General features: G+C 53.4%; 4 protein-coding genes across 4 annotated transcripts; all 4 read right to left on the minus strand.

Moving 5' to 3' along the window:
• Positions 1-1,095: 1,095 nt before the first annotated feature.
• Positions 1,096-3,918, minus strand: J4E90_002062 (uncharacterized protein; the record flags this gene model as incomplete). The annotated part of the gene is made up of 8 exons (XM_051431644.1): positions 1,096-1,195; positions 1,249-1,644; positions 1,694-1,831; positions 1,879-3,385; positions 3,435-3,568; positions 3,633-3,738; positions 3,795-3,833; positions 3,882-3,918. 8 exons carry the CDS (start codon positions 3,916-3,918, stop codon positions 1,096-1,098), a joined length of 2,457 nt encoding a protein of 818 aa, XP_051294778.1.
• A 1,173-nt stretch (positions 3,919-5,091) lies between these two features.
• Positions 5,092-7,049, minus strand: J4E90_002063 (uncharacterized protein; the record flags this gene model as incomplete). The annotated part of the gene is made up of 3 exons (XM_051431645.1): positions 5,092-5,363; positions 5,416-6,605; positions 6,664-7,049. 3 exons carry the CDS (start codon positions 7,047-7,049, stop codon positions 5,092-5,094), a joined length of 1,848 nt encoding a protein of 615 aa, XP_051294779.1.
• A 524-nt stretch (positions 7,050-7,573) lies between these two features.
• Positions 7,574-11,147, minus strand: J4E90_002064 (uncharacterized protein; the record flags this gene model as incomplete). The annotated part of the gene is made up of 5 exons (XM_051431646.1): positions 7,574-7,777; positions 7,828-10,281; positions 10,495-10,737; positions 10,788-10,907; positions 10,959-11,147. The coding sequence occupies 5 exons, from the start codon at positions 11,145-11,147 to the stop codon at positions 7,574-7,576; spliced, it is 3,210 nt and encodes a 1,069-aa protein (XP_051294780.1).
• A 1,421-nt stretch (positions 11,148-12,568) lies between these two features.
• Positions 12,569-16,130, minus strand: XPO1 (Exportin-1; the record flags this gene model as incomplete). Its single annotated transcript, XM_051431647.1, has 7 exons — positions 12,569-12,806; positions 12,854-13,407; positions 13,489-15,665; positions 15,716-15,787; positions 15,843-15,915; positions 15,969-15,998; positions 16,065-16,130. 7 exons carry the CDS (start codon positions 16,128-16,130, stop codon positions 12,569-12,571), a joined length of 3,210 nt encoding a protein of 1,069 aa, XP_051294781.1.
• Between the last annotated feature and the right edge of the window lie 2,139 nt (positions 16,131-18,269).

Below are 18,269 nucleotides of genomic sequence, written 5' to 3' on the forward strand. Positions count from 1 at the left end.
ATTGCCCGGAAACCTGCATGGGCGTGTGGTGGTGCAAATAGTGAAGACGACGACGCCGGAGGAAAGCCACAACAGAGCAGCTTGCATTTCGCTTGTCAAAGCTACCCGAGTCAGGATGTTAATTGGCCAGCGGGCATGATGAACGCCAGGGTGCTGGTCACTTCACGAACCAGCGACGGGGATCAAAGCCGTTACAAAGGGGATGGGCGCCAAGAAGAGGCTATAATACGGCCGCCGGAACTGCGCCCCTTCCTCTATGGCTCGATGCTTGCAGCTAGCTAACGATCTATGGCGCATCTCCGTACTTTGCGAGATCTTAACATGGGCAACTATACATCGTGAACCCACATCTCATGACATGTTGCTATGCATTCCGTGCCCATAACTCGGCTTCTGCCGAAAGACGCTGAGGTTCTTCGTTGTGTGCTAGCGTCGATGGAATTGTTATCCAACAAACAGCCTCATCGTGGTGACTGATCGGCAAGCACGGGCGTTCGCTCCCCAAATCTCGCTATCCACGCACTTGAGGCCCGTGGCTGGCACATGTAGATGAGTTCCCGATGAGTTTGGAAATTACATCGAAAGATCATGTGCCGTGCCGCGGTGGACTGATATATGTTCCTCCGGATTACCTCCACGAAAGGCCATCAGACTACTCAGATTCATGTGAACGACATCATGCCACCAAAAAAGTAGTAACTGAAACCTAGCACACACCAATTCAACATACATCAGACATGTCAAAATATCACGTAGACTCCTTTCATACATCATCATCTTCGATTGACGCAGCGCTCACGTAACAAAAGCGCTATCCTACTTCCAATCCTCTCAACCCCAAAACGCCACATGCGCACGTGCAAGCAATGCAAATATATCCCACGCATACACTGGAGGTGAGCCAGATTAGAGACAAGTTCTGAAAAACCAAGTATCATATACCATCCCAAGGAGCGTGCTCTCGCCATATACTAATGATGCTCCTTTCCTTTCGCAGATTTTGTACAAGGACGACAACGCCATGTAGTAATCTTCCACGTTTCCTCGACCGCAACTGCAGTCAACGCGCACGGCTTCTCCTGGACAGCAATGTGTTTATTCTTGTCCGAAACCGACGGTTTCCTCAACAGCAATTGTAAGTTTCTGGTTGAGTGCTTCGAACGTTTTGTACGGTGGTAAATCGAGACGGTTGAAACTGAGCACTTTGTTAGTAATTGACGCGCGTATTGACTTGGATGGGTATCATACCATGTATGTGATTTTGGCAATTGGTTGGGCTCACCAGCCTTCTCGATCGTGAATCTTCTCGGTCCATCACTACCTTGCAGATCCTTGAATCCGTTGACGGGGATACGTGATGTACCAGTAGCGAATTGTAGGAGACGGGACTTCTGCTCAGCGTCCCAACTGCGAATGCACTTCCAGAAGTTCTGGATGACCTCGTCGTTCTCAGTGTAGCCACGGTAATCGGTGTGCTTCTTCCAGTCATCGACATCGATATCCGCAATACCACCGATGAGCAGTTCGAGCTCACGTTCGTCAAAGACGTTCACAAGATCCGCAGGGATGAGTTCGTGGAATCCGGTGATAAAAGCCTGGAATTGCTCTTCAACTCGTTTCTGAATGCGCCATTCGGTAATGAGCCTAAGCGGTTAGCACGACTCTGGAACAGTGCAAGATCAGGGTTACATACTCAACGTATTCGTGTTTGTTCTCGTTAGTCACCTCGATGTCATCACCTCCGGGCTTCAGCTCAATGCTGACGGTTTCACCGAAACGTTCGTCGTCGGTTGCAAAGGTCAGCTCTAAAGCGTCTGTGATATCATTGTTCCTACCGTTGTTAGCTCATGTCAATTTGAAACCAGATACTCAACTTACAGCATCCATTCCAAGTTGCGATGGAAGTCCGCATCGACACCCTCCATGTCCTGGAGTGCGACCTTCTTCCTCAAGATCATCTTGTAGAAAGCTCCAATGAAGAAGGCATCCAAGAAACGGCGGTGGAAAATGGCCAAACCAACAACACGACCAATGAACTTGAAATAGTTCAAATGTTCGGGGTTAATGCCGGAATGAGGGTTGATCTGAAGAGTGTAGTTGTCGTGCGCAGAGTATTCGAACAAGCAATAGAACGGGTTGAACATCTCGTGGGAAAGCAGGAAGAAGAATTCTCGAGAAAGACCTCCGTAATCCAGACCATCTTCACCGTCGAACTTGATCATTAATCGCTTCTTGAGATCGGCAGCACTCTGGCGCATAATCTCGTGGTACGAGTCTTCGAAAATATGCGTTCGGCGCACCTTGACGTGACATTGGCCACTGACAATGCGCAGTGCAGGTTGCGATCTGAAGTAGATGAGCTTGCGACGGAAGTCACGCTTGTACTGAGGCACGTTCTGGTCCAACGAAGAAGGCAATCTCGGATCGTCCCACGTGGTGGTCTTCGTGTTGTGGTCCACAAAGTAAACTCTGGCCGTGTTGGTAAGGCGCATTTCCCATCCAGATGGTAGTGGTCCAAGTTGAGAGACGGGCTGTTGTTGGATTGTGCTTCCGTTCGCGGCCTGACCACCGTACATCCTAATGTACTGTTGTCGGCGCGGATCCACCCATGTTGTCGTTCGCGTGTTGTGATCAACAAAGTATGGCCGGCCCTCCGGGGTATGCCGCTGCTCCCAACCAGACGGGAGCTCTCCTGTTCCAGCAGTAGTCGCTCCAGTCGCCATCATGCTTGCGGCGTTGGCTGAGCCAGCGGGCGGCGATGGCTGGCGCTCGGTGAGGGTAGGTGAGTTGGCTCCCGTTCGGTCTTCAGGCAACATGCGGTTCTGATGTCGCATGCGCTCCTGTTGAGTCTGCGCAGCTACATCTCGGCGCTGGTCTGCTTCGTTGAAGCCTGCGCCTGGCCTGATCCAGGTGGTCTGCCTGGTGTTGTGGTCGACGTAGTAGGTTCGCCCTAGGTGGTCCTCACGGCGCTCCCAGCCATTCGGTAGTCTTCCTTGCGCATCCTCAAAGGCGCTGTATGCACCGCCGCTGTTGCGAGCGGGGTTTGCTCCATTTGGTGCGGGACCAGGTCCAGCGGGCGGACCGGTTGGCGTGCCTGCTGGAGGCGCTTGGCTGAGACGCTGGGCAGCGGGTTGGCCTGCGACTGACGGTCGTTGCTGGCCGGGATATACGTCAGGAGGGTGAAGGTTCGTCGTCGATTGTTGTGGAGTTGGCACAGTGCCAGCAGGAGCCCCGTTTACGGATGGGTGCGGGGATGCGGTCGGGCGGGTGGCGTTCTGGCCGCCTTGGCTGATGGGCGCGGTGAGGTTAGTAGAGAGGTTGAGAATAAGCTTGCCGTGGACGACCATGTTGTCGTTGGACTTTTTGAGATCGCGCGTAAGCATCTCTGAGGGGTTGTTAGCATATGGCGCAGGAGCGGCATGGATCAGGCCTACCATCCCCGCCCGCGTCGAGGTCTATCACCGACCCTATGCGGACATTGATGACGCCCAGGAAGCCCTGGTCCTTCTTCTTGAACTTCTTCTGGTCAAAGATCTGAACCGCGAGGACGCTCTCTTCGTTCACTTTCCTGTGTCGTGTGTTAGCGTCATGCGAAAGCGTGGGAGGCGAGGGGCGGGCTCGGGGCAGCATACATGTCGAAGCTCTCGTTCCAGTAGGGGTTCAGCGTCTTCTTGATGACGCTCGTGGTGCGCGTCTGCTCGCCATTGATCGTGGCCACGGCGAAGGGGTCCGGAAATCCTGCAGCACATGCATGAGCGACGTGACGCCATGGGCCTGGCTGGGGGCATACATACGGAACACATCGCGCTTGTAGAGCCCATCGGCGGCGATGACTGCATCGTGTCAGTGTCGTCTCGGGGGTCACGGGTGGTCAGACGTACTGGTGATGCGCAGGTTGGGCTGGCCGGCGCCGTCCATGATGCGCGGATATGCAGCGCACGAGCAGGGCGCGCAGGTGCGGGAGAGCGGGAGCTGGAGGCGGCGGTCGGGGGGCGGCTCTCAGAGCTCGCGGTGGTTGCGGAGGCCTCTTCGCGGAGGGCCGTCGTGGTGGTGATGTATGGCGTCTCTGGGCTGCGGCGGAGCGACGAGGGTGTAGTACAGGTACTGGAGGAGGCTGTGCGGTGCCAGGGCGGCCGTGCGCAGTCTACAAAGGCAAATGCGGCGGGCGTTCACGGTCCTGCCCGAAGAGCTCCCGGCCTGCGATGGCAGCTGCTTATACAATCCTTTGCAATCGCTGCCAGTCGCTATCCCGCCTCTGTCTCTGCTGTCCAGGCCCGGCGGCTAGGGCGTTGAGCGCTGCGGCGTGAACGATGCGATTGCGCGAGGATGCCTTGTGCTGCCTTGGCGCTTGCCCCGCCTGGTGGGAGGCCGATGCGAACTGCTGACAACTGGAGCCGAACGACTCGCGATATATGCTTTCCACTGAGAATTCGGTTCAGAATAGCAGTAACAGGACTCCTGGCAGGTGTGCTCCTTGTCTGGATGGCGAACGCGTGTCTGTCAGGATTGCGTTGGCCCTCGAGACGCATGGCATCGATGATGTCAAACCCGCCCGACCTCCCTGTCACCGCCCGCTAGCATATCCATGGACCGAAATAACAGCGTATCCCTCGACCACATCTTTGCTGCCGCACATGGTGCTGGAACCGTCTCCAGTCCCATCTACGTTTTCTTGGTCTTGTCCGTACATGTTTCCAGCTTCTGGGCGCTCGCTGCGACGCCCCAGCTGCACCCCATCACCCGACCTCGCCTCAAACACACTGTAAACCACCAGTCAAACACCAAGACTATCATTCGTCTAGACGCGAGCCACATGCAAGGCCACACATTCCTGGGTAAACGGCACCGCCACATGTATGGTCCAGCTCAGATCACGTCCCGCCTGTTCCGTATTGCCGTATGTTCAGGCCGAGTGGGTACTGCCGTCACTTCACTGTAATACTGCACCGCCACATGTGACCATCTCAGTATCGAGTTTCAGAATGAACTTTTCTCGCTGTACTCCTAATCTAGTCCGAACCATCCACCTGCTCCAATGCAACCATATGCTGAAATCTAATCTCTATCACGCCAAACTCCACGCTCATTGTCTTACTCTCTAAAACTATCCCCAATCTCAATCTTCTGCATACCCAGCAGCGCCCGTAGTTTGAGGTACGTCTCGTATCCACTCAATTGCATTTCGACTCGCATGTGTCTCGTCCACGCGCCCAGCCAGCTAAGGAAGTTGCTCGGCCAAAGCACGCTGCCGTTGAGGTTGTCCAGACTCTCTTCGTAAACCGTACGACTAGCATACCGGGCTAGAATGAGAAAAGTGCGCATGGGGCCTTGGCGTGTATGCAGACCTTCGTCTAAGGAGCGCGCTTGAAGAATAGTCAGTATGGACGTCTGATGGAGAATAATGGCACGACTTACTCAGATCGTTCGTCTTCAAAATCAACAGAATCACCCTCGGAACCTGTCCAAGCAGCTCAATCAGGCTCTCAATCAACCCGTCTCCCAAAGCATCTCCAATGACTTTCTTTTCTTCATTTGTCCTGCTTGTCATCACACCACCTGTGCCACTCTCCTTCTTCGCGAGCACGGTATAGTCTCTTCCTGTAATCGCTGACGCGAATAGAGGAAAATGCTCTTCTTTAATCCCTGCTACCTGATAGGCGTACTTGCGCATACCAGCTTCATCAGCGTCCAAGACGGCGAGCCAGAGCTTTGCATAGTTGCGTCGCAAGGGCAAGGGAATATCGCGATAGAGACCATGATCGTATAGGATGACATCGAAGTTGGCCTTGCCTCCGCGAGCGGGATTGTGCCGAATAGCGATGTTTCCGCCGTGAGGGTCGCAATGGAGTGGTGCATCTCTGCCGAAGATCATCTCGTTGAAGATCCTAGCCAGTGCTGCCGACACTTCATCCCTATCGATGCCATGTTCATCCAAGCTCTTGAGGTCGTCTGTCCGAAATCCGGATACGTATTCCATGACCAGCAGTCGGCGTTTGGCCCAGAGAACTTTAGGTATGACGACGGGCACATCGCGGACGTGGGAGAAGTATTCACGTGCGCGCATAGCGTTCTTCCCTTCAAGGGCGAAGTCGAGTTCTTGTGGGAGAGAGAGTTGCATTTCGTCGGATAGCCAGGTCAAATCGTATTCGGGAAACCAGCGCTTAAGCGTGGTGAAGGAGAAGCTCGTCAAAGCTAGGTCGAGTTTGGCCCATTCGTCTAGCGCTGGATGTTGTACCTTGACGGCGACCTTCTGGCCAGTCTCACGGACTGTTGCGCGGTGCACTTGGGCCAGTGAGGCCGCGCCTATGGGCCGTTCCTCGAACTCTGAGAAGAAGTCTGAGAGTTCCAGACCCGTGTCTCGCCGGCACATGTCCTGTATGGATTCGAAGGAGGATATCGGGCATTGGTCTTGTAGCGGTATAAAGGTATCGCACCATTCGTTCGGCAAGAGGTAGTTCATGCTGCTCAGATGTTGTCCCAGCTTTATGAAGATGGAGCCGTTCTTCTCGAGCGTGCGGAGTGTACGTTTGGCGCATCGGAGGTGGCAGGCTTTGAGTTGCTCGTTGTAGTCTGGGTCGTCGTCACGCTTGAGTATGTCGCGATAGCTGCGGGGACAAGTATATCAGCTATGGAGTGTTCAATTGGAATGCACCAGACACCTACTCTCTTATGTTGAGGACCAGCGTCGCAACCACCCTGTAGCTGCGCTGCGCTGCCACATAGGCGTGTTTGGCATCGTCGTTTACTGTGACGATAGCTGCGCCGGTTGCGACTCCACCTCCAGTTATCAGCAGTCGTCTCCTTCTCTTGCTGCCCTTTGAGCCCCTCCCTGCAGCTTTGGCCGTGGCATTGGCTGCCTCACTGGCTTGGCTTGCAAACGTCCTCTGCGCTCCAAGCCGGGTCGAGAATGCATTGTGCCCGGTCGACGTGTTTCGCTGTTGCCATAGGCCTTGTCGCTGCGGCGTCGTGTGTCGTTGGGACCGTATACAAGCTCGGCAAGTCCACGTCCTTCGGAGGAGCGGACTAGTAAGGGCGCTCAGAGTCGACATTATGTGTATACCATGGTCGGCAGGGTCCAGGCACTGCAGAGAGTAGGGCGCTCAGACAGAGATGCGAAAGCGAACGACAAGCGGCAACAGACCATGCGCTTCTAGCCACAAATGTCGTCGTTCGACATTTTTCGATGGAGGCGTCGCGCGAATCAAAACCCGGACGCCACACCCTTGTCGGTCTGCGGCGACCATCGACACTGCCGAGCCCCATCACATGCTAAACCACCTTGCCCAGACACGGTACTGCTTGAACAATCTCACTTGCATATCGGTTTTGCTAACATAACGCGCGCCTTTGAAAAATATTCGGCATCCACAACCAGCTGCACCGGATAAGGGACGCCGTCTAACAGCTACTACTTGTTAATGAAAGCATCATGACACCCTTTCCTCTACTGGTATAGTAATTCCCCCGCGAGATATCCAGTCTATTGCGCAACGCCTGAACTGCATCACCATTATCCGTTCACCCATGTGCCCACATACGATCTACCAAACTGACCATCATCCCGTACCCCTGTCTACATGTCGACCGTTTCGTTGAAGCAGAGTACGCCGTTGCCCTTGAGATAGCCATCGACTCCGTCGGGTGTGTTCTGTCGACGCGGATTTGCCACATGAAGGCTCGCGGGTTGGGCGGCGTCTTCGGCTGGGGAATCGGTGATGTCCGTAACGAGGACAAGGCCGGCTGTTTTGATCGATTCGATCAGGGCAGGAGCGAGTGACTAGTCATTGTTAGAACCAGGGACTGCGTAATGAGTCGTAATTCTCTCACCAGTAAACGTGAACTGCAAATCAGGCCCATGAAGTTGTTGTCTCTAGCGATCTGCACGGCCTCCTTTACAGACGTTGTCGTGCGGCCGCTGCTTTGAATGATGTTTGTATTTCCAGAAGGCGACTGCGAAGTATCGGCTCCGAGCTCGTTGCAGAGGAGAACTGGATCTGTCTCAATGTCAGCATCTGTTGCATTCATTGTTCTATGATTGAACTCACAGTTGGGCTGCTTCCAGTTGATGACCGTGCATATGTCCTGGTTGAAGGAGCTGAACAGCACACTCCTCAGTGTCCCGTCTATCTCGCCCGCGCCTTGCTCTCTCAATCGACGTGCATGTTCAAAGACTACAGATAAGATCTTGTCTGCGAAAGTGTTCATGTCGTGCGTGGGGCCGAGTTTGAGGCGTTCTTCTTCAAGCCGGGATGGGAAGAGAACGTGCAGCTCCACATGAATGTGAGCCGGAAGTGCCGACAAGGCATCTTTCAGCGTAATGAACGAAGATGCCATGATTTGATAGATATTCGGTATATTGATCGAACCATTGTTGCCGAGTTCCGCAGCAAGCTGGTCTGCGGCCGTGGTTGTTTGCGCGACGCCGATCGCAGCGAATTGCGCATACGTAAGGATGTTGACCGGAACTTCTAGCCCGTGATGATTGACCTTCCATCTCGGATGTAGCACCGGTATGCCATCTGCAGTCAGTTGGACGAACAGGCGTACGTATTCACCAGACAGGCTGGACCCGGTGATGAGTGTGTGCGGCTGTGAGTCCAGTTGACTAGTAGCCTTCCAGTAAGTTGCAAAGTGTGTAATCTCAAGCGGAATTCCGTGGAACGGCTTGACCACCTGGAAATCGAAGGTGACTCTGCCAATGGCTCGTAGCCTTGGGTCAAACAGTTCGAGATGCCATCGGCCGGTGCTTTTCGAACGCTCCGTAAATACCTTTGAAGAAGCCACACTGCGAGCAATAACCTTTGATCCTATTGTAGGGTATACGTCGAAGTCAATAGAGAAGGTATCGAGATTCTCGATCTGGAAAGAGATCACCTTGAACTCATCCTGTATGGGTAGCAGGATATTGCGTGGTATAAGATCGGAGCTCTTCGAAGAGATGGTAAGCCTTGCAGCAGGGTACTTCGATTCGTCATAGAATCGAATAGCATCCTTGCCCACCTTCTCGAAATTGATGACCACGAACGTCTTCGTGTCCAGAAAGTTGTGGCCGTATCGTCGGAAGGGTATGATCGGTGGTGGTAGGATGAACTCGGGAATGCCGTCAGGATCGCCTTCAATATCCATGGCTGTAGGCATTGAGCTGGACAGCTGAGAGGATATTTGAGGCGAGGCCTGTTTCTGTGTCATGAGCCCAACACCGCGTCCAACAGAAGCAAGTAGCTGCATGCACTCTAGATGCCCTTCCCATGTCGCGTAGTACATGGCGGAAAGACCCTTCTCATCCACAATGTCTACGTCGACTTGACATTGAAGTAGCGTCTTAAGACACTCCACATGACCCTCGCTCGCAGCATGAAAGAGTGGCGTCCATTGATAGAGTTTGTCTGGTTGGTCGAGGTCGGCGCCGTATTTCCGTAGCATTAGCAAGGCTTCTGGCGTCTTGCCCGATCGTGCCACCAAGTGTTGAGGGAACAGCCCTTCCGCATCCGAAAGCATCTCTGCTGACCTTTGTAGAAGGAGTTCCAGGATCTCTAGCGATGCATATTGGCATGCGAGATTGAGCGGCACATGCTCTCCAGGACCCAGACGCGTAAGATCAGCACCTCGCGAAAGGAGTATCTCCACACAAGCGAGCTTTGAGTGCACGATGGCATGTATGAGGGGCGTGAAGCTGTCCTGGTCACGGAAGTTTACTGTTTCTGGAGCAGCGTTTATGAGTTCCTGCACCAGCTCCACGTACCCATGCATACAGGCGTAATGCAATGGTATCCTGCCGTACACGTCCGTCGCGTGCACATCCACGTTACTCGACAGGCCAAGTTTGAGTACTTCGATCCTTCCGCTGATGGCCGACTTATGGAGACAATTTCGCTCGTTGATCTCATCCTCTTGCTGAAGATTCACAAGTTTCGAATCGAGCAGAATCCTCAGTGCAGACTCTGGCGCTTCGGCAACAGTGCTGAGGAATGCCCTGGAGATGTGGTCGCTTGCATCGGGGAGGGTCGATAGACGAGCGAGGCATTCTTCTATCTTGCCTTGGTTGGCGGTGTTGATGGCTTGCACAAATTGGTTGTCGAGCTCGAGTTTCGCTTCGAAAGCAGGTTCGGAGACGCGCGGTTCGGCTGTGGGATGAGGGGCTTGTACTCCTTCGCCTTCAGCCCATCCTGAGAAATCAAGGAGTGCCTGAGTTGCTTGGTCGGACAGCGTGCTGATGACTTCTCGGTTGAAGCATGGCTGGACTTCGACGGCGCGCGCGAGGTAAAGCTGCTTTTCCCTTGACTGGTATGGAGTCAGCCAATGTCGGTGATGCGCAGGTGATGGTAACGGACTTTGGATGTTTTGTCCCACTAGGCAATGTTAGCAGGCCGTTGACAACAGAGGGTGGGTGCATCAAACCTTTTTGAGGATCTTTGAAAAGGCTGTTTCGTTCACTTCCACGAATTGCTAAGTCAGGTTAGTGGGGGCAGCCCCGAGTGCGTGCGGACCAATCACCTCAAGTTTGTTAAGATCCATGCTAAACTGCTTTAGCCCCTCCTCGAGGGCAACATATCGCGAGGATGTCTTGGAGACAGACTGCGGGTGTTGTTGCATGACTCTCTTCTTATCGAGAAGCGTGGTCAAGCGCAGACGCAACTGCGACAGAGGTGAGCGCTGAACACCCCACACACAACGAGTTGAACATACCTCTGCCTCTTTCTGTAGGTAAAACGTGTTGACCTTTTCGAGCTCACGTTCCTGCGCATCAAGTAAGAATCTATGTATATGTCGCTGGCACAAAGACCTACCACTCGGAAGAAGAAAGTGGCCTTGTTTGCCTGCAAAGACGATTGCGGATCCAGAGATTCATGTTGAAAACCCTCGCTCTGTGGAGGTATCACTGGTGTAGCGCTAAGTTTCTTGATGAGCTACGGAATTCATGATCAGTGAAGCCTCGATAGCAGGGAAAGCATAAGGACCTTCTTGAGTGCTTTGTAGTCGACAAAGCTGGCGGCGTATTCTGGAATTTCCAGCTGCCGTTTCTGGATGTGCTTTCCGAACTTCCTGGAAAAGCGTGCTGAGTCAGTAGTGTCTTCTTTGGAAGCCAGACTCGTCGATGAGGCTGTCTTTTTCAAAACCACCAGTGGGCGGGGTTGAAGGGTCTCCATATGATGGGGAGACGTACATGATGCTAGTAGCAAGAAGAAACTCAAAAGTGTTGTTCTCGAAGCCTCGCGGCTATGCGCATACGATGCACAAGCGATGGATCCAGTTCCGGGTTGCGTTGCAGATCCAACCATACAGGACCCACGACGTCAGGTGTGTGGTCTTCGGTCGCCGCCTATTCGGCAGTGGAGACAGAAGAAAAGCTCAAGACGTGATGAGGCTTGCTGGTGACAGCCCAAAGAACGGCCGTGCGTGGTTGGTAGGGAAGTCGAGAAGTGAAGTCACTCACGATGCAGCTGGCGGTACCCTGCAGTGGACCGCTCAATCCATAGACTCGCTTGGGCCTGGTCAGACAGCGTGTTAGCAGGTATTTGGAAGATGCCGAACGAGGGGCCTGGCTTGAGAACGCCACCGACGACTCATTGTAGGAGGGCCACGAGATTGTGCATACGCTGGCAGAAGGGCAGAATGCCCATGTCGTTCACACGACTGTAGAGCGCGGGCGAATCAGCGGGCGTATAGCCGCCACGAGGTTCAGCAACTGCTCACGGACGGATGTCGTTAGGTCGGTCGCATGGGGCAGGGGAGGTGTCGCATGCGGATATTCTGCCGAACAGTAGTCCCGTCGCGCTGTCTGCCCAATTGACGCGTCCGACGTTGGAGTGGCAGCGCCGCCGGGTTACGTAAGGGCCAGCTGTGGCTCCTGCTAGCTCAGCTAGGTAGCTCAACCGCAGAGGATTGCATCTCCGGGCACCTGATCGCGACTGCCGATGCACACGCCGCTCATCATGTTCGCACGCGCGCACTGCTACAGCCATCATCGAGGCTCATCGGCATGTGGGTCTATATACACAGGGAGGCAAGATTCTCCGCGATAGAGCCATGTATTCCGGCAGGTCTCGTCATGCTGCATGATGCTACCTATCTCACATCCGACCTACAGTGGGACGGCCAGGGAGTGAGCTTATACATACATGCGCAATAGCCGCAAGGTAGGACCAAGGAGACAAAAGTGGCAGATGATTCAATACGTGAGCTTTATTCTCCACTCTCAATACGACGTTGCCTCGACGCCTACAGCGCTCCCATCAGTTTTAGTCTGTAAGCCAAGCCAGGCTACGTCCATGCCAGCTAGGTAATCATTTATCAAATGAACAAGTAACAGGTCTATAGGGTATTAGACCAAAACGAACCCATTTTCCCACCCTCGCAAGTTTGCCGACACGACTGACTCTACGCTTCCCATCCAACGCAGCGTCGCGACCGTCTCTTCAGTCACCATAACCACTGATACTCACAAGCCATACGTGTCCCATCCATCGAGAGAATCGTCGGAGCGTTTGTTTTCTGCAGACTCGTGGAAAGCGCGTGCGCTATCATAGGGCGTGCGCGTAGCCACATTTGCGTTCAACTCGACGTCAAGTCACAACTCATCATCGTCCATCTCCGAAGGCTTCAGCAGACCACCAACCTTCATAGCCCGTTCACGCTCTTGTTCCTTCGCAGTCTTTGCAGCCTGTTCACGCTCCTCGGCAAACAACTCAGCATTGTCGCCGGAGAACTCCTTCAGGGAGATCAGGAAGTCGCGCAGAATGACCTTGAAACGGTTCAGGTCGGAGTTGGTCGCAAACAGTCCATCGATGAAGGATGCAATTTGGGCACTGGATTTGATTAGTATGGGTCATACAAGCTAACGAATATGACTTACGTCTGAAGGTTGGGGAAGGCAGTCGCCAACAGGTTGCCGACAAAGTTCCGCAGGAACTCTCTGTTCGGGGTGCCTGCCTGTGCCATATCTGGCGATGTGTAGATGGGACCCTGCAGCTTCTCTGAGTCGACAAGCCAGAACATCTTAGCCAGCAGCATCGACTGGGACTTGAAACCGGCTTTGTGATCGCTATCAGTAACCACGAAGAACACATCCTGAAGAATGGTCGTGAAGAATGTTTGGAAGAAGGAGTTGCAGGTTTGCTGGTCTGTTTCGGACATGTTGGAAACCAGCTCGAAGCACATGGACAGACCGGCGCTCTCAACCTCACGGTTGTCGTGCTTGCTTGCCCACATGCAGGAGTCAATAACAAACTTGAATGATCGGGCATCGAGTCGCAGCAGAGCCGGGAAGCAGCGGAGGTTGATGGTGCGTAGAAGCTTGAAGAACTCGACACGGTGTTCAGGGTATTCCGAGAAGTCCTTGTTGATCATGTCCAAGGTGCATTCGAAGACACTGTCCATGATGTTGATGATCTGGTCCTCCATCATACTCTGCGAGAAGGTCAGCATATATTTTGATAGTGGCTGAGCGAGTCCGACCATGTGCTTGCTCAGATTGGGGCGCCAACGTACATGTAGCTTGTTGATAATCGTCGTCATGACATTCAACACTTCGGCCTCGCGAGCATCGGGAACATTGTTCTTGTAGTCGATCAAGACAGCTTCTAGCAGCTTCGGCACAATGTTATTGTGGATCATCTCCAAGTCGTCGGCCTTCTCAACGTATGTGTTGATAAGTTTTAGAATCTCCTTCTTGATCGTACGAAGGCCGCGGACCTTGGGCATCTTTGTTGCGACGTTACCCTCTCGCTGTACAGCTTCGTCGATGAGCTGTGAGCTCGCGCGGTACATTGTCAACATGTCGAAGTATATCCGGCCGATCTGGGGGTAGAAGTAGGGTCCAATTGAACCACATGCTGCGACATTAGTCTTCATAATGTTACCAACAATCTTGATGACTTCTGAATCTTGTAGGCAAGCGGGGTTTTGGTTAGCTTGGGCGATAATGTTGTCCCACGCGGAGTTTGGCAGGGACATCAGATCCGCGATCAGGCGCTCCTGCATGCTCTTCTGTCCTTGCGCGCTAATCATGTAACCGCAGGCTTCGTAGAAAGTGTGGACTTGCTGGGGTGAGAGGTCGGCGGTGATCTTTCTCAGGTTGCGAACGATCTCGTCGATGAAGGGCTCGGTCTCTCCGGGCTGAAGAGCAACAAAGTGTCGTCGGCATTTGTTCGCGATCTTGATGAACGTATCGCAGGCCATGTCCTGTACACCCTCGTGGGTCTCGTGCATGAACTCGAACAACTTGTTGACGACTGTCTTGAGGAACTTCCAGTGGGCCTTGAGGAAACGAGGATATTGACCGACAATATACATGATGTTACTGGCGACAACGGCTTTGTTGTCCTTTCCTCGCTTCATCTCAGTCAAACCGAGTAGATCCTTAATGACGGTGACCAGGAAGCGCTTCTCTGTCTCCTCGTTCATGGCACCAGAGATGGAACCGATGGCCCAGCAGAGGGTATTGCAGTTAGCCCATGACCACTCTGAGCCGTCGACTTGGCGGGCCAGCTTCTCCGACATGATTTGCTCGGTGTCGTTAACGTCCAAGTGGGTAAGGAAGACGAGGCACTCGCGAGTAGACTTGTACAGCTGGATCGTGTCGCTCTCCTTCACGAATTCACGGACGATCTCACCCTCATCGTTCTCGACGATGAGGACTTCCTCGGGCCTCACCATCTTCTCAATCATGACTGTTCGGAGGTTGGACAAAATCTCGGTGTACTTGTTCTTGCGTAGAGGGTAGTTGGCCAACTCGCGACCGCCGTTTCCGGGAATGCCCATGTTCAGGAGAGGGTTCATGTCCGTTATGGGAAGCGCCTGCATCTCATCGTACAGCTCCGAGACGAGCTTGGTCCAGTATTCCAGGCAGATCTTGAAAACCTCGCGATCGTCGATCTGGCTTATGCGGATAAGGTAGAAATGACCATGCGTAAGGAAGTCCCTGTTCATTAGGTTTTCGATGACATTCAGGTGCATGGTGAAGAAGTTTGTCAGGAAAAGCGCCAGATTCAGAACGAACTCCTGGTCCCGACCATTGCTTGAAGAGTATGTGCTCTTCAGGTCCAGTGAAAGAGGTATGATCTTCGAGATGGCCGTCAATGTCTCGGTGAACATGGAAACGAGCTTATCGTCGTACGCGGGTTCCGTGTGTAGACCGGCGATTTCGGTCAAGCACTTCAGGGTGATGTTGCGGAAATCGGGGACTTCGAGGAATCGGCTTCGCAGGGTCTCGATCAGGCTCTGGCCGCTCGGAGGTGTCTCGAAGATGTAGCCGAGAGGGATCCAGTTAAGGAAGCGCAATAAGGTTTCGAGTGTCGCCTTAATCAGAGACGCCTCGGTGGCTGTCCGCAGAACCTCTGAGCAGAGCTGGTAGATGGCCGTGAACTCGTCGCACATGCTCTGCTTCAGTTCCTTTCGCTTGACCGAAGTCATCTGCTCCTCCGAGTAGTCAAAGACTTCCTCGGACAAAAGTCGCAGGATGACCATGTTGTTCTCGCATATTCCTAAGCTGCTGTGGCAGGACGATATGATCTCGTTGATGAAGGTCGGCCAGTTGTGGGGCCACTCCTGCTTCAGGACGGAGACGAGGACGAGGTTGAGCTTGTTTAGGAGGGTGCGCTCGTTGCGGAGGCTTTCGTCGTTGTTGGACAGCGAGATGATCAAGTTGACGATGAAGTTTCGGATACCTGACTGGGTTAGCAGCGTTTGGAAGACGGAGGAGTGTTCTGCAGCCTACCCTGACACTGGTCTCGAGGCAGCACCTTCCATCTAGTCATGATGACATTGTCGAGAACTTGGAGTCCGAGATCTGCCGACTGTTAGCAACGAGCACCACCAGCCTTGTAGCACGTCGCTGCACTCACACTTCGTCTGCGGGTACTGCGCATCGGATAGGATCTTGTCAACAAGAAGCCATGCGTCTGGGTTCTCTTTGAACTATGCGAGAGTTAGCGGACAAGCAGACAGCGATGGTGAGTGCAGAGGCCTACCTGGTTCAGCGTAGCCTGAGCTTGCTTTTGCTACAGTGGGCGACATGTTAGCCGTGGTCTCATGAGACGCCTTGGTCGGGTCGCATAGATACGTACTTGCTCACCGCGGCCCTCGTAGAAGGCGCGCACTGTGGCGTCGAGCTCTTCAATTGACAGAGACATGGCGGGCTGCAGCGCGGCGGGAAAAGCTCCCAATCAGCCTTGTGATATCGTCTATGTCCCCAAGAAGCTCAAGCGTGGGCTCAGCTTCTTGCAGCGGTTGCGTATGGGCGCGTGGGGCGTGGGCGGAGGGCGGGCGCGCAAAGGTTCGCTGCCTTGCAGAAGTTGTGTACAGACAAAGGTGGGGCACTTGGGCGGCGGAGAGATTGTGCGGGCACGCTTGCCGAGCTGCTGCTGAGGCTACTGGTAGTCGGGCGTTGCTAGACCTGAATCGGGTCCGTCTTCCTGGCTGCTCGCAGTGGTGGAGGTGGGAGGCGCTGACGTTGTTGCAGAGGCACGGGTTTCGCGGTGAAGTCGCGTTTGTCAACTGGAACTACCCGTGCCGAGAGGCAAGCACTAGTGCTCAGGGCTCCACACGCGATCGACTGATACCCTGCATCCTTCCTCCTCCCATCACCACTTCCGCCGGATTGTCGATGCATGCCGATGCCTTCATGCAGCTATCTTGGCACGGTCACTATATTTGACTTGTATATCCGGCTCACTGAGAATTTCACCATGGCGACCAAGACTACCCACTCTGCGATCACGGCACCATGTACACCCGAACAAAGCAGTGTCTAAAGATGCTATACGGCTTCACACAGCTTGGCATTCTCATTATCGTCAAGACACACGTCTGTCATGATTCGATCGAGCGACCAAGTGGCCGATGGTGGTCTTAATCAGACTAATGGACAGCTTGGTCACAGCTGGACGCCTGACCACGCAGCCCGTCGGATATATGCGAGACATCTGATGGCTTGCATCTGCGCCAGATGCAACCTTACGTCGACGCAAGATGTTAAGAGGCCTGTACGAAATACATCAGAATTCAATATTAAGCCAGAGACAATGGAGTGATCAATCAAGGGGCTCCTTGCATGATGCGTGCCTTGCCGCCTGTTCGTTACAAAGCTGCCAATCGTTGCGCAGCAGATTCGCTTGTGGCACAGCATATCATTGACAGGTTTTATCCGGCTACTTCTTCAAACTGTAATTCACATTTTCCGGCAATGCAGAGCTGAGGAATGATCGAGAGCCATGGATTCACACCAAAATATTGCTGACCACCGTAAGTCGAACCGAATTCGCGTCTCTGAGCATAGCCTAACCTCAGCATCACCTGGGCAGCCTACCACAGCATCCAAGTTCCCAGCGATACTCCTTTCAGACTTGGTGTCTCACCTGGAAAAGGATGGGGTGTATTTGCCACGCGAAAGATCCTCAAAGGAGTAAAGATCCTACAAGAAAAGCCTCTCTTCGTCATCCGGAAGCCCCATTGGATGATCGAGGAAAGAGATGTGTTTGCCGCCTACTGCGCATTATCGAAGAAGGAGAAAGCCCAGTTCCTCACTGTTCGAGACAATGGTGACGGCATCTTTCCAACCATGGAGAGAGCTTTCGCAGAAAACTCGTTCACTATCCCCGCACAGCCTGGCATGGCGCATGGCTTCTTCTTACTGCATTCCCGATTCAACCATTCTTGCCTTCCCAACTGCAAGATCCCGGATGACGTTCAACCTGACGACTCCGTAATCAGCTACGCCACCCGTGACATCGAAGCCGGCGCCGAGATAGTCTTTTGTTACGAATCAGACTTTGATTACAGAACTAGGGACGACCGTCACCGCATACTACGCTTTGAGTGTACCTGCCGAGCGTGTGACAAAACTTCAGACATCCACGTTCTCAGCGAAATGCGACGTATCCTCATGAGAGGTCTCGATTACCTCAATACTGGTCGCGATATAGATCAGTCACTTCACGGTTCTAGGACTACTCGACCGATCATCGGCGATGCTGGGTTGAGAAAGACAGCGGAAACATACAGTATCTCGTTGTCTTCCAGGTTCATATATAACCTGCTGATGATGGCGCTATGTGAACAGGAGGGCCTGTTAGATGAGTTTGTCGAAAAACGCATGTTACCAGGTATTGCGCAACTGGCTCAGTTATTTCGCACCGAGAGCAACAGAGACATGGTTACGAAGGCTCTAAAGCAGAACAATTGGACAGAGAGATTTGTTGTTTCTTCGTATATATGGGGATCGCACGATGCAGTGGACGCCGCTTTTGCACAACACTATCGCTTGCTAGCTA

Source organism: Alternaria incomplexa, assembly GCF_024043165.1.
Source record: "Alternaria incomplexa strain BMP 0042 chromosome Unknown scaffold_2, whole genome shotgun sequence".
Lineage (NCBI taxonomy): Eukaryota > Fungi > Ascomycota > Dothideomycetes > Pleosporales > Pleosporaceae > Alternaria > Alternaria incomplexa.